The sequence below is a fragment of the Xenopus tropicalis genome, chromosome 3, assembly GCF_000004195.4.
Source record: "Xenopus tropicalis strain Nigerian chromosome 3, UCB_Xtro_10.0, whole genome shotgun sequence".
NCBI classification, from domain to species: domain Eukaryota; kingdom Metazoa; phylum Chordata; class Amphibia; order Anura; family Pipidae; genus Xenopus; species Xenopus tropicalis.
In genome coordinates this window covers 48,665,749-48,679,428 of record NC_030679.2, presented here as the reverse complement: position 1 = coordinate 48,679,428, position 13,680 = coordinate 48,665,749, and the positions used below count along the sequence as shown (strand labels likewise).

Genomic DNA, 13,680 nt, shown 5'->3' with positions numbered 1-13,680 from the left:
CCTGGGGCGCCTAATGGGCCATGGTGCATTCCAAAGCTCTGAAATGGATTCTCTGGGAATCTGCCAACTGAGAAGAGGGACTTTGAAGCATCACCCTGGATAAGCTACCACCTGGATATGTTGCTCTAATGGAGAGAGTTTGGTGAGAGGGGGTGGATGCTTATGTGAAGGTGAAGAGAAGCCCCTGCTGATACATGGAAGATAATGAGAAAGCTAAAGGTTGGCCACATATGGCCAGACTGTCCAGTTCCTGATGAGCTTGAGACCCATTCTGTACTGTGTAAGGTACGCCACAGATGTAGTTTTATGGAAGATGCTACAATTGCCAAGTAGTGGGTCATCAGGCCCGGAATGGTAAGACTTAAAAAAAAGTTCCATATATGAGAGCGACTCCCCTGAAGAAGATGAGGTGTTGAGTCAAGAGAAGACCACTGTGGAGAACCCTGTTGGCATGAAGGTGGCTGCTGGAACCTTGACACCCCCAATAGATGTAAGAAACTGGATCTGGGTAAGCACATGAACGCCTGGTAAGGCCCCTGTTAGGTTTTCAGGTAGCAGTAGTGATACAGAAATTGTTGACTGTTGTACTGTTTATGTGTCAAAGTATACGACAAGTAAGGATGTTGCCAGATTGTCCAAGGGGAGAGCGTAGAGGTTCAGGAAACCTTTCCCCTGTTCTGCATGTTACATCATTCAGCCCAGTTACAGGTAAGGGAACAATTTGCTGGAAGCCCTCATGCAAGGGAGTGCCTTGCTTTGGAGGAAAATCCATGGGTTGGATCAGAGGTTATAAAGGAAACTCTGCTGCAGGACATATTGCTTGAAATTGAACTGTGCATTATTTAAACTCATCTGGAGTTGATTGTGGGACTGAGATATTAAAAGTCTGTGGTAGGTAGACAGTCAGTGTGTTTGGCACTGCTCAGTAAATCCCAGTTGCCCAGTATCTTTCATAGCAAAATGGTTCAGGCTACTGGATTTCAAACACAGACCCTGTGCCAGTTATGTGAGTGTGATCCGATTCTGCAGGAGTGCGTAAGAATAAATAAAATACAAGCCAAAATAAAATACCAACAGGGAATCAGAATGAAATCAATAGTGATCATAAAATTCCTATTTGCCATATGTTTGGGATCACTGACAAAAATGTGCAACTCACAATAAAGGCTAGCTGCAACTTTACTAAAAGCAGCAAGTGTCCAACTATGTCTAGCCCACAAAATAACCTTCACAATCTGTGAATTCTACTCTGTGTGTCAATGTTTTTTAGGAAAAAATATGCTGTTGTTTTTTCTAAGACTGGTAGCCCTAATAAACCCTAGAACGTTTTGGTTACAAACCAACTAATTAACCCCAGCATAATGCAATTGTGCAGGCAGATTTTAAACCCCTTAAGTCCCTCACCACCAGGTTTTGGGCAAACTTACACATCACTGAAACATAGGAGAGTATAATAATTGGCTCAAAGATTATGGAGCAATTTACTAAATCCAGTTATTCGCTTATAGATTGCAGTGGCTTTTGATTGATTACTGGAAATAAAGATATGCAACATGTACCCTAATCATTCTAATAATGAGGAGACTCTACACATCCATATGTGCATAATTCAGTTTATTGCATAACATTATACAAGCATAAAATGTCTTTTTATGTCCATGAACCATTATTTAAAGTTTTGAAAAGTTAACATTCTCTGTTTTAGCTTTTGGCTATTTACAAATAATTAAGCTTTCTGTATTATGTATATATTTATATATATATAAATACGTACATCTATTTACATTTATATAGGATGTACAGTAGTATAGAAACTCTCCTCAGAAATATCTGAAGTACAAAAAATTAGTACAACTGTAAACAGATTTGCAGTTCCAAATGTAATGGTCGAATGGATGGATGGAAATATATTGTAGGAATCAAAGAATGATGATAAAATTGAAACTTGTGTAAAATAGGAATCCAAATGCAAAAAGAGATACAAAAAGGTGGAAAAAGATGCCCGCTTGTGTTGTATAGAAAGTAGAGGAATACTTTTAATATTTGCATGCTTGCTCCGGAAAAGCGCCTGTCACACTGGTAGATTGTAGAATGATTTCACAGTATATCAGTTGCCAGGAGCCTAATGCTGTGCTGTCATCTTGTTTCCATGCAGTAAGGTTGCTTTTTTTCTGGAGGTTTATTTAACATAGTGCACTGGTAGAAGTCATATCACTCTGCAATTAAAAAATAAAAAATAATAGGAATTGTTACAGGCATGGGATATATTACATGTATAGGATTGGTTATCCAGAAACGAAAATTTGCAAATGGCGGAAGGCAGAATTTCAGAGCAAATCCATGCCTGGAGAAACATTTTGCTCATCACTAGCCTCCATGTTGCTTTTCCATCTACACAGAACACAGCTTTACCAATAACTGTGATTGAACTAGCTGGGGGCTATTTTTGGAAAAAAGTTTTTCAGGTATTGTAGTAAGGCTTTTCAAATGAAACAGCATGTTTATTGAGCTTTCCTTGTTCTTTAAGAAGATAAAATTAAAGGTGCAGCGCTCTAGGAGGAAGTACCCTGGGTAGATACATACCCGCCCAGGTCTGAATGTTAGTGATTTTCCTAATTCAGGGGTGCCCATTAAAACTTGTCCCCCATAGTGTTTTAATATTTCGCTCTCCTTCAACAATAAAATACAATGTATATAAAATGAATACCATTCTTGTACCCAGTTAGAGTTAGGGCCACTCATTATGTTGACATTTTCCATTTTTTTTTCTTTCTTTCTTTTCTTTTTGGACTCTCTCTAGCTCTGCTTCATACATCATCTCCTGTATAAGGTATTTTTCTCTTCTCATCCTGTCCCTTAGGTCCTTGGGAAGGTCTGGTATTAGGTAAGAGATCAGATGCTTTATGAAAAAGACAAGATGCTGGAATAAAAAAGATATAATAATGAAATTAGTACAAACCTTAATTAAGGATCGCATTTCCTGCGCAAGCAATTTCATGACCTGAAGCAAAAAATAGCAAGATCCTTTCTACTTTATGTGCTATGTAGTTCCATGTTTCTTTTATAATATGAGACCTACTGTAAACCAATGCTTTGGTCTTTGCTTCAGTATGTAAAACAGAAGTCTATGCACAGTAAGTGGTTTCTGGTATCTAAATCACAGTAGTTATTGGCATGCATATAGGAGCACAATATAGCGTACCTCAAATACAATAATGAATGCCAATCGAGCTGCTAAAACATGCCAGAACTGCAGTGTATAAGCGTAGGGCTCAGGAGCGCTTGGGGGGTCTCTATAGTCACGGTACCTTGAAGAAAAAGAAATAATTAGCCTGTGTTATTAACAAGATAATTAGTTATAAACTAAGGAAAATACAGTTACCATAGTCTCTCAGCACAGTAATTCCCTTTTTTGTAAAACCCAAATAAGAATTCAGTTTAAAACAGATTATGAGAATGTTCCACCTAGGGATAATGACACATGGGGCTGACCATACCACAATCAGTTACTTATCAGGGTGGCCATAGTTTTGGGTCCATGCATTGTCTTATGGGCTGTCAACTTGGTTAACAGTGGAAGTGCCTTTACACCAAGCCATTCTTTATCCAATCTCTATGTAGTAATAGCAGGGATGCATTACCTTTTATTCCAACCTAGGCCATTTTTTATGAATGCTGCCCTTCTCCACAGGATTCTCTATGGACCCATACGACCCACAAGCCCCACAAGCCCCACAAGCCCAGAGCTAACAAATCTAAGTTGACTAGAAATGCAATTGCTTAGCTGTATGTTTTTTTGCACTTTGCACCATGGATGAGCAGCCAAAGGCACCGATCCTGACCTGCACTTCCCCTACATTAGGAATCAATGTACCCGTCATCAAACTTGTATGCCATTTCCCTGCGTCAGTATATAAGGGCAGTACGGCCTTGTGTCCACATACATGACAACCTGCTTCTTAGAGATACTGACACCAAAACCTTTTTTACACCTATCTTAATATTGTATTTGTATGCTATTTATAATTTTGCCTTAGAAGAATTTTCCGGATGCTTTTACATTTCCTACCTGATCCCCCATGTCCCTCTATGAGGGGGCTTCCATAAGGATGTGGGGGTAGTCCATTAACATTAGAAGCTCTAACTGACAGGTTGGGAAGGGACAGTCAGGTTGGCAAACCAGTCAGGTTTAGGAACTTCCAGTAACAATTACTTACAAAAGCAGCCTATCAGAGAAAAACAATCAACATGACCTATAGGTTACTTTTAATGTACCTTAATATTTTAAAGAGTAGTTTTTTTAGTGTCAGTATCACTTTAAACCAGATTTTTATTTTAATCCAGTGTAAGAATGAGGACTAAAGAGCATAATTTACAGGAGAATGTATGAATGATTAGTAAATTACTTACCTGCAATATTTTACATATTGTTCAGCAAATTCTCTTCCATTGCGTGAAGAATTTGAATGGTTTTCAAAATCAGTCACCAAAAATACTGAAAGACTGGCATTAACATAACCGACCATGCACCTAAACAAATCACAGAGGGGACAACTAAGTGTTTAAACAAACCAAAAGCATCACACTGTAATAACTAAGCATTAGTTACCCATACTGATAGGATTTAGACTAGAATTCCCATCATTCAGTAGAGCAATGTAAACACCAGATTGTGCTGTTCTTACTAAATTCATTATTAGCACATTTTATTAAATAAACCACTCAGTATTTTGAAAACCAAAAAAAATTAATGTTAATTGCAAAAGTGCTAAGAAGAGTGATCTGACCAATTTGATCTAAAACTTAAGGCTTCCCTTATTATTATTAGGTCTGGAATTCTATCTAGCAGGCTGTACAATCTCGCTGTCTGCATTCGTTCGAGTCACCAGACATCACTATTCCTTTTGGCTTCTCAATGTCTTATTTAGGGCAGGCAGCAGTCAGATGCAGGAAATCTTATTTTTTGTAGTAAAGGAAATTTGGGAGAACCCTGAGAGTTCCTCCATGCAGAAGCAGCCAATGCATGCAGTTGAAATTTGGCATGGTAATATCACTGGCTCACAGAAAGCGACTCACACTCACACAAAACTTGAGCTTTAATAAACCCCTTTTTAACAAAAGGATAAAATAAACTGTAGGGCAATAAATGATAGTGTTCCTTTTAACTGTGTAGTAAGTAGACATTTTGAGGAGTGGTGGTACACAAATGTTTATTCATTACACACTTAACATAAACATATACATGTTTAACATATAATCCCAAGTATAATACTCAAATATTTTAGTCAATAATGTATACCTGTAGCAACTCAAATAGAACAGAAAGTGTCATTTCTAACAAATACTGCAGTTTTTATTTTGCCAATATCAGATAATAATAAATATCAAAGTACTTTTCTCCAGCGCGTCCTTGACCTGCACAGGGTCCATATTTGTAAGCGTAGACCAGACGAGGGATGAAGTCCGAGGTCACAGCTATGACAAAAGCGTTGGTGATAACTGAGAGAATTCCGATGCCTTCAAGAATTCCATACCATATGCCTGCCCAGAACAAAGTATAGTAACGTAATCAGGGATAGGAATGTTAGGCATTCATTATTATGTGATTATGAGGAATATCCACAGCATTATATTGTGACACTAGATTGCATTTAATCCAAAAACGACATTCAACAGTTTTTTGTATTGTAACAAAAACAGTATTTGTATGTAAGACAGCCAGTCAGTATATGAATGATATATGAATGTCTATTTTTTGCATTCCTTTAGCTACAATTAGTGATGAGTGAAATTTCTTGACACAAATGAATCTGCTGCAAAATTTAGCCATTGGGGAATATTTTTGCAAAACCACCAAAAAAGTTGCTGTGAATTTTTGCCACAAAAAGTCACTGCAAAAAAACACCCACAGACTCCAATGTATTCTTCACAGAAAATGTCTGTGGAAAAAGTTGCTGCTAAAAAAAATTGCCCACTGTATTTTGAATGGAAAAACTAGCTGTGAAAAGTCGCATTGAAAAAACACCCATTGACTTCAATGCCTTTTGCTAATTTTTCCCATGGTATTGAGAATATTTTGGTACAACGGGACAGATTCGCTCATGACTACAGCTATTTATTCTCACCTATCAGTGTCATGCAATCATTTCCCCAACCGATAGTTTTTGCTTTGCAGGAGGAGCAAGGAACTTTATATATATAGCAGTTACCTTATAATGCCCATAGAATCAACTGTACAGTATTTATGTAGAGGTACATGTTGGCCATGAAGTGAGACCCTGATTCAGTTTTTTTGCAGGGATTACAAATAGCCATCTAGACTGAGGAAGACCACAACTAATTTAAACAGTAGAAATTTAAAGTAAAACATGACAGCCCCAAAGGACAAATAGGAGAAGGCAGCATGTTGATGGGTGTAGCTTGCCACAAGAAAAATCCAGCAATTGTGATCTCTCATTTAATCTGCTTTTTTTATTCTGATTGGACAGGTCTCACCCCTCGCATGACATCATTACATTGTAATATGTTACAGGGCAAAAGCAAAACACACTTACACACAAGGAACACAACAAATAACTTTCCTGTATCATGTGTCTAAATAAAGACTTTTTTTTAAAAAAAAGAAAGAAAATATTTTAAAGAATTGTATATACAGTATAAAAAAATGTTTTTTTAGATATCTTTATAGATTCACCTATATCCTTTGCCCGGGAAGCTAGAGGCCGCCTCCACTGAGTGATGAATTTATATGCATCAAGTCGGATTTCAATGATGTTGTTAAGTAGGGCAAGTAGAGGAGCTAATGGAAAGGCAGCCACAAAGATGGTTGTGAAGCCAAACTGGAGAACTGTAATTAAGAAATATAGTTGGTTAATTAAAGGCATTGCTTTGTTATACACGAAATGAGTTGAAAAAATCTGTATCAGGTAACAGATCTGAAAAAAAAAAAAATTTAGAAAACTACTGATGTGAAAATAAAAGATAGTAAATGTGTTGTCCAGAAAGTGACAAAATATTAAGAAGCATCATTAAGTGTAATTTATCTGTGAACATGGAAGCAACACTGTACTATGCACCCTCCGTGTTATAACATTGAAATTTAAGGTGCATAATAGGGATGATTATAAAATTTGGATGGGGAGCTACCAAAGGCATCTTTGGGGTTCACAGATCTTCCTTGTTAAACGTCTGTGTTTACATTGGGTTGGTATAGAACCCTAATCAAACTTTATATAAAAACTTACTCATTTCCAGATACTCTTCAAAGAGTCCATATGGATTGATTGGCTGCAAGTTGTAGTCCTTTTCCCACTGTGGAAGGGCAGTTTTTCCATGAATTCCATGCTCTTGACGTAATTTTCTTCGAGTCCACCAGTTCTGAATAAGTCTGAAAGGATCAAATATATTTAAATGTTTATAGGAATGCACCCCTAGTACAAAAAAAAGCTAAATAAACAAAAAGTCCCTAGCACAGCATGCAAGTTAAACCTGCAAAGTAGTTACTTTTAAAACAATGACCGAGAAAAGTTATAGGTCCTTGTATAGTATTAGGTTGTGAAGTAGCACAAAGTGACTCACAAAATGGCATACATAAAAAGGTATATATGCTATGATAAAAATGCACTGGTACCAAAATGGACAAAAAATATAAGAAAACATTGCCTCCCTGGATGTATTAGGAACATAGTGCGCACCTGCAATTCCATTCAGACGCACAAGTGCAGATGGAGGTGCAGAGGTGAATCAGTTGAAGTTAAAAAACAAAGTTTATTCACAATAATACAACCATAACTGTGAAGGAGGTGAAATATGACTTTGTTTTAATGTAAATCGTTGGGCTATGTCTAAGTTCAGCCAGCAGGTGGTGCCAACACCTCAAGTTGGGCTGCAGGGGAATTCTCCTTGCAGAAACCTATATAAGGAGGTGCATAAGCTGTTCACTTCCACTTTTGTATGTATGTATGTATAACTTTATTTATAAAGCCCTTCAAGGATATGCAGCGCTGTACAGTATTAAAATATACACAATTAAACTCAAGGAGGGCAAGTATTATAATAAATACAATAAATACGTATAAATACACTGAGATTAAGTGCCATGTGGTATGAAACACAATAGGAAGGAGGTCCTGCCCCATAGAGCTTAGAAACATTTTGAGGCAGGACTAAAGACTAGGTCTGTATTTATATAAATTTGTTAAAAAAAATAAAATCTGCCCCCAGCCTTCACTGCAGATTTTCTGAGGAAATTCGGCGACAGAGTTGGGGGGGGGGTGTAGGGGGTTGGGCCTCACTATGGAAATGTCATCACCCGCATACTGCATGTGACGTCACTTCAGCCATGTAGGGGGCGTATTTAGGTCCAGTGCCAGCCCTGCTGAAGGCCAGATGGCTGACTGGTTAGATCAAGTGGGAGACTGATTCCTTCAGGACTAGTGAGTGGATAGTAGTGGAGTGAAAAGTAGCTAGTGAAAAAGGACAGTTTGTCGTCCCGATGAGAACCTACAGGTGAAGCTTGGGCACTGTATGTGAGAACACCGCAAAGAAAGGGGAAGAGGTTTATTATAGAGAGGAGGCCCTTGTACGGCTAGCGGCACTCTGCCTGAGCATTCCTACATATAACAGGCTGGAGGCTTCAGTGAAACGTTGTGAGAGTGAGAGAAACAGAGAGAGAGAGTGAGAATCTGCTTAAGCATTGTTTATTGTATAACTTATATCCAGTGCCCCAGTCCAATTTGTGCCTGTATGTTACCCAACCACTTAGTCTGTAAGCTCTACGAAGCAGGGACCTCCTTCCTACTGTGTCTCATACCACATGGCACTTATTCCCTGTGTATTTATACTTATTTATTGTATTTATTTATTATAACACTTGTCCTCGCTGTGTGTAATTCTGTATATTGTAAGATTGTACAGCGCTGTGTACCCTTGTGGCGCTTTATAAATAAAGTTATACATACATTCATACAGTCCGTAACCTGCCTCCCTGCAAAAAGCTGCCTGTTAATAAAGTGTGCCTTTGGTTCATCGCATCATGGTGTAATATGCCTGCTTCTTACAGTAAAGGCAGTACACACACATCTGACTGTAATGGGTGCCTGCCAGCTATGGGTAGCCTTGTTACAGGCTCCAAGGTTGTTATGGTTTTATTAATGTGAAATAAACTTCATTTTTTTAATTCAGCCAATGTGCCTGCAGGAGTGCTGGCTTCTATCTACTTCTTGAGTTGAATCTCACCCCAAGCTATGGGCTCTGGGCGATGCACCCAGGCCACAGACACAAGTCGGTGAGCGATTTCTCCTTACTTCACTGGTTTTGGTGTTTACTCACCTTACGACCCGGGGTTTGTACACCCAGGCCTGCTGTTCTATTTTACTTTTACGGTGAGCAGCATCATATATTTTTTATGATAAATACATACGGGTACCCAAGTTCCATGAAGTTATTCCAGGTCTGTTTGAGAACCATAATTATTCCCATCTGCAGGCATAGGTCAATAAGGCATCCACTTGGGTGACACTGATAGGGGGTGAAAATAATAGAAATATTGTTAGAAAACAGAACATTAACTTTATGGCTATTTTAAAAAAATTAAGGGGTAGATTTAATAAAATGCGAGATTAGAGCTCACCACTAAAAAAATCACACACTTTCTATTCATTTCTATAGGATTTTTATAAGCGTATTTATCATGTGGTGAAATTTTGATTCTAAAAATCCCATAGGAATAAATGAAAAATGTGGGTGAATTTTTCAGTGGTGAGCTTTAGTTTAAAATTTTGATAAATTAAAACTACTTAACCCATATGTAATAAAATGCACTGTTTTCCCAGGAGCAGAACCCCATATCAACCAATAAGATGTTTGCTTTAAAACTGGTGACCAGTAAATGCTACCTTTTAATTGGTTGCTATGGGTTACTGCTCCTGGGCAAACTGAGTGCCTTTTATGACAAAACCCCATAAAAATTTTATGGCAGGTTAATATTTTTGCCTGTGCAAGGTTATACAGGGTTTGGTACAAGGTTTCCATATGTCCCATGTGGTTTACTAAAAAACATTACTATATAACCTTCCATATAATTCATAATATTACATGTAGTGATGGGGAAATGTTTTGCCAGGCATGGATTTGCTGTGAATTTCCATGTTTCGCCATTGGCGGATTGTTTCGCGAAACGGATGAAAAAATTAGCTGCGGAAAAATTCGCCAACCGTCCAAAAATTGTCGCCCGGGACAAAAGAATAGCCGCGCGACAAAAAAATAGCCGTGGGCGACAAAAAAATAGTCTCAAGGGACAATTTTTTTTGACGTGCGACATTTTCGCTGTTTCGCGAATCTTTTGAAAGATTTGCAAATTTTTCGGCGAAGCGAAATGGGACAGATTCGCTCATCACTAGTTACATATATAAGGACAGCTAGCCAATTTGTTCCTACTCGCTTCATTTGCTTTTATTGTTAGTCTGCACTGAATGCCTTTGTTGGTGCCACTTTTTATACAGACGTGGGATGCAGCAGCAAATGATAAATGCCAATGTTGTTTTAAAGCCTTCTCTTAAAAGTGGGGTGCCATTTCTTATGCAATAAACCTGACCCATTTTAGAACTTTATTTCATCAATAGTCATATCAAGATCCTTTACTTCTGCATTTTTAGTAAAGGCCCCTAAACAAAACAGCCAAATATATAATACTGTATACCCATTTACTGAGGCTTCTGTTTGAATATAAATATGCCTAATGATATCTTACAGTATTGGGAAGATTGACATTTTACTCATTGTTCTTATGGTTTAATGAAGCAGATTGCACAACTTGCACAAAACAACATACACATATGATAAATAATGTCTTTAGAATAGTCACTGACCTCTTCAAGTCGCCATTTGTTTATGAGCCTTAAATAAGCCCCTGGTCTGCCAGTAAACCTTTAACCAAAAATTAAAGTTTAATACATGTTTTTATAAACAATATCACAGAAATTAACATCAAATCTAATAACTAAATGCTATTTATTGTTAGAAAGATAAACATGCCTGGCTGGGTGTATGCTGACAAGCATTATACTTGATCTGTACTGGTAATGTTATCACACAATACACATATTTATAAATAAAGATATATATATATATATATACATAGGGTATAATAACCTGATTCTAAATACACTTATATGTTTTTTAGCCCAAGGTATATTATTTACATATCTGTGTAAGTCAAAGCAATTATGGCCTCATCCAAAGACTCTAGTGAAACAGTGCACTCTGCTACAGCAAAACAGTCATCACTTAAATGCTTGACGCCCAGTGCTAGCCAATATGGACATGAGCACACTGATGTCTAGCCTGGACAACAGGCAGCTTATGTTTTGGGAATGCCCCATGTGGCGACGCAGTGTGTCATATCTGACAGTCATCTTGTTCAAGCTCCCTACACCCACAAGAGAACACTATACCATTTAAAAAAACACAAGTGAATCATTTGTCTAGCTCCAGTCGTCCTGTTACTATTCAGAAAAAAATCAAACAGAAAACATGACCTTTACACAAATTCTCGTTTTTTTTACTCCAAATTTTCAAAATAATAATTTTTTAAGACAGCAGCTCCAACTTACCGCCCAAGAAAGAATGCAATGTAAAAGGTGGAACTGTTCAGATTGACAAACTGAAAAAGAAACATTTTCAAAGTAAAGCTGTTCTCCCATTCTGATTCAGTGCGAGGCTGTTCTGTGGGCAAAAACCACGGTTATCAATAACAGGAATATCGGTATTAAAAGAAATATTCTAAGATTCTATATAAAAACAGTTTAACTCATTAGAAAACCCTAGACATTGGGCCCCATTTATCAACTCTGCAGGCTAAGCAGTTGCCATTTTGTTACAAATCTGGCAGCACTTGGTGGGCTCATGTCACCTTGATGTCTCCTTCCCAGCTGTTGGCAATCATATTAAAAATGAAACACAGATCAGAAAAATTTAATATAAGCTTCATCTATTTTAAATATAATCAATTAAAAATTCTGTACTGTTTCTGAAATAATTTAGTCTTCACTCTTCCCTCTCCGCATCTGCCTGCCTACATCGATTCTGATTGATAGTTAGGTCTAATATATACCCTAGAACAGTGCAGCATGCAGCCCTCGACCCCCCTGTGTGTGGCTGCTTTGATAGTTTAACTTTGTGTTATCTTTAAATGGTATCAGTACTGAGATTAACTGGCCCCCTGCATGGTTATCACCTCAGATTCAGGCTGTAATCCCTCTGTATTGTTTAAAACTGTAATCCCGTGTTGTTCACACCTTTTAATCTCTGCATTGTTCACCCCCTGCAGTGTTCACACCTCAGGCTCAGGCTATAATCACCCACATTGTTCACCTCTTCACACCTCAGACATTGTATGTACTGCCTGGCCTATGCTGTCTGTGCATAGGCAGCATAGGGTAGGCAGAGTATGGCACATAAGCAGCATAGGGCAGGGAGGGTATGCCACCCACAGGCAGCATAGGACAGGCAGAGTATGGCACACACAGGCAGCATAGGACAGGCAGAGTGCTGCCTGTGTGTGCCATACTCTGCCTACCCTATGCTGCCTGTGGGAGGTGAACCTGGCAGGGGTTTGTTCTGGGAGTTTGTTAGCAGTTGGAAATAGATATTAAATGATCCCTAAGGTGTGTAATTATATGCTGGGGGTTGCTGTGCTATCCACAGGGGAGGAGGAGGCATATGGATATAAGGGTGTGTCTTAATATGACATAATATAATTCTTTCACATATGAATGATGGTTGATATCCCTGCAGCGACCATTGTGATAAAATGGGTGTGGTTTAAAATGGGTGAGTGGCCAAAACTGGCTTCCATTAGCGGCCCTCCACCATGTATGCGAGAGAAATTCCGGCCCTCGGCACCGCAGAAGTTGGACAGCACTGCCCTAGAAGATGTACTAGAGCTCACTCTTTCAAAATAATCAGAAACACTCACTCTGTGACAGTGTCAGTTATTTTGTTAGAGAAACAATGCAAACAGTTTTTAATTGCAAAAAATGTATTTCCATGAAATTAAGCTTATAATAAGTTGGAATTTTTGGGATAGTTCCCTTTTAGGGCTCTGGCACATGGGGAGATTAGTCGCCCACGACAAATCTCCCTTGTCACGGGCGACTAATCTCCCCGATATACCATCCCACCGGCGAAAATGTAAGTTGCCGGTGGGATGGCACACGCTGCGCAGGCGATTTCAGAAAATTGCTGAAATTGCCTCGCTTACAGTATAGTGCACACACACACGTAAACACTTAAGGTGGCCATAAACGGGCGATAACCACATTGGCAGCTTATTGGACTGTGTATGTTAGTGTTGTTAATCTTATTAGATAAAATATAAATGTATTCCAGTGCTTAGTTCTGTCTGTGACAAGGCACTATATAAAAAATGTCTATATCTGCCTATTTAAATTAATGATTTGTTGAAGTACAAATATTACAAAACTGCACAGAAAATAGTATGAAAAATCTTACCTAGGTTTGTAAGGAAGAGTGCAACCCTTTCATAGAGCTGAAAAACAGGAAAATGGCCCTATTAATCCATCTGCTTAGTCATTTTTTCCTTATCCACTTTCATTACTACAGTAGATTAAAAATATAGAATGAACCTCATCTGTATACATTCATGCTGATGTTGACAAA

At 38.2% G+C, this 13,680-nt stretch overlaps 1 protein-coding gene across 5 annotated transcripts in view; it reads right to left on the bottom strand.

The window, feature by feature from the left end:
- Window positions 1–1,599: 1,599 nt before the first annotated feature.
- Window positions 1,600–13,680, bottom strand: part of ano4 (anoctamin 4) — an 88,755-nt gene continuing 76,674 nt past the window's right edge. For 3 of the 5 annotated variants that reach the window (XM_004912893.4, XM_012959858.3, XM_031898856.1), the window contains 11 exons: window positions 13,513–13,549; window positions 11,613–11,724; window positions 10,869–10,926; window positions 9,422–9,519; window positions 7,245–7,387; window positions 6,695–6,847; window positions 5,394–5,541; window positions 4,411–4,530; window positions 3,203–3,308; window positions 2,708–2,920; window positions 1,600–2,216 (listed from right to left, as the gene is read on the bottom strand). In XM_004912893.4, the coding sequence (XP_004912950.2) occupies window positions 2,729–2,920; window positions 3,203–3,308; window positions 4,411–4,530; window positions 5,394–5,541; window positions 6,695–6,847; window positions 7,245–7,387; window positions 9,422–9,519; window positions 10,869–10,926; window positions 11,613–11,724; window positions 13,513–13,549 (1,167 nt within the window). In that variant the 3' untranslated portion in view covers window positions 1,600–2,216; window positions 2,708–2,728. The remainder of the gene's footprint in view (window positions 2,217–2,707; window positions 2,921–3,202; window positions 3,309–4,410; window positions 4,531–5,393; window positions 5,542–6,694; window positions 6,848–7,244; window positions 7,388–9,421; window positions 9,520–10,868; window positions 10,927–11,612; window positions 11,725–13,512; window positions 13,550–13,680) is intronic. The other 2 variants (XM_012959855.3, XM_012959856.3) reach the window with 2 other exon arrangements.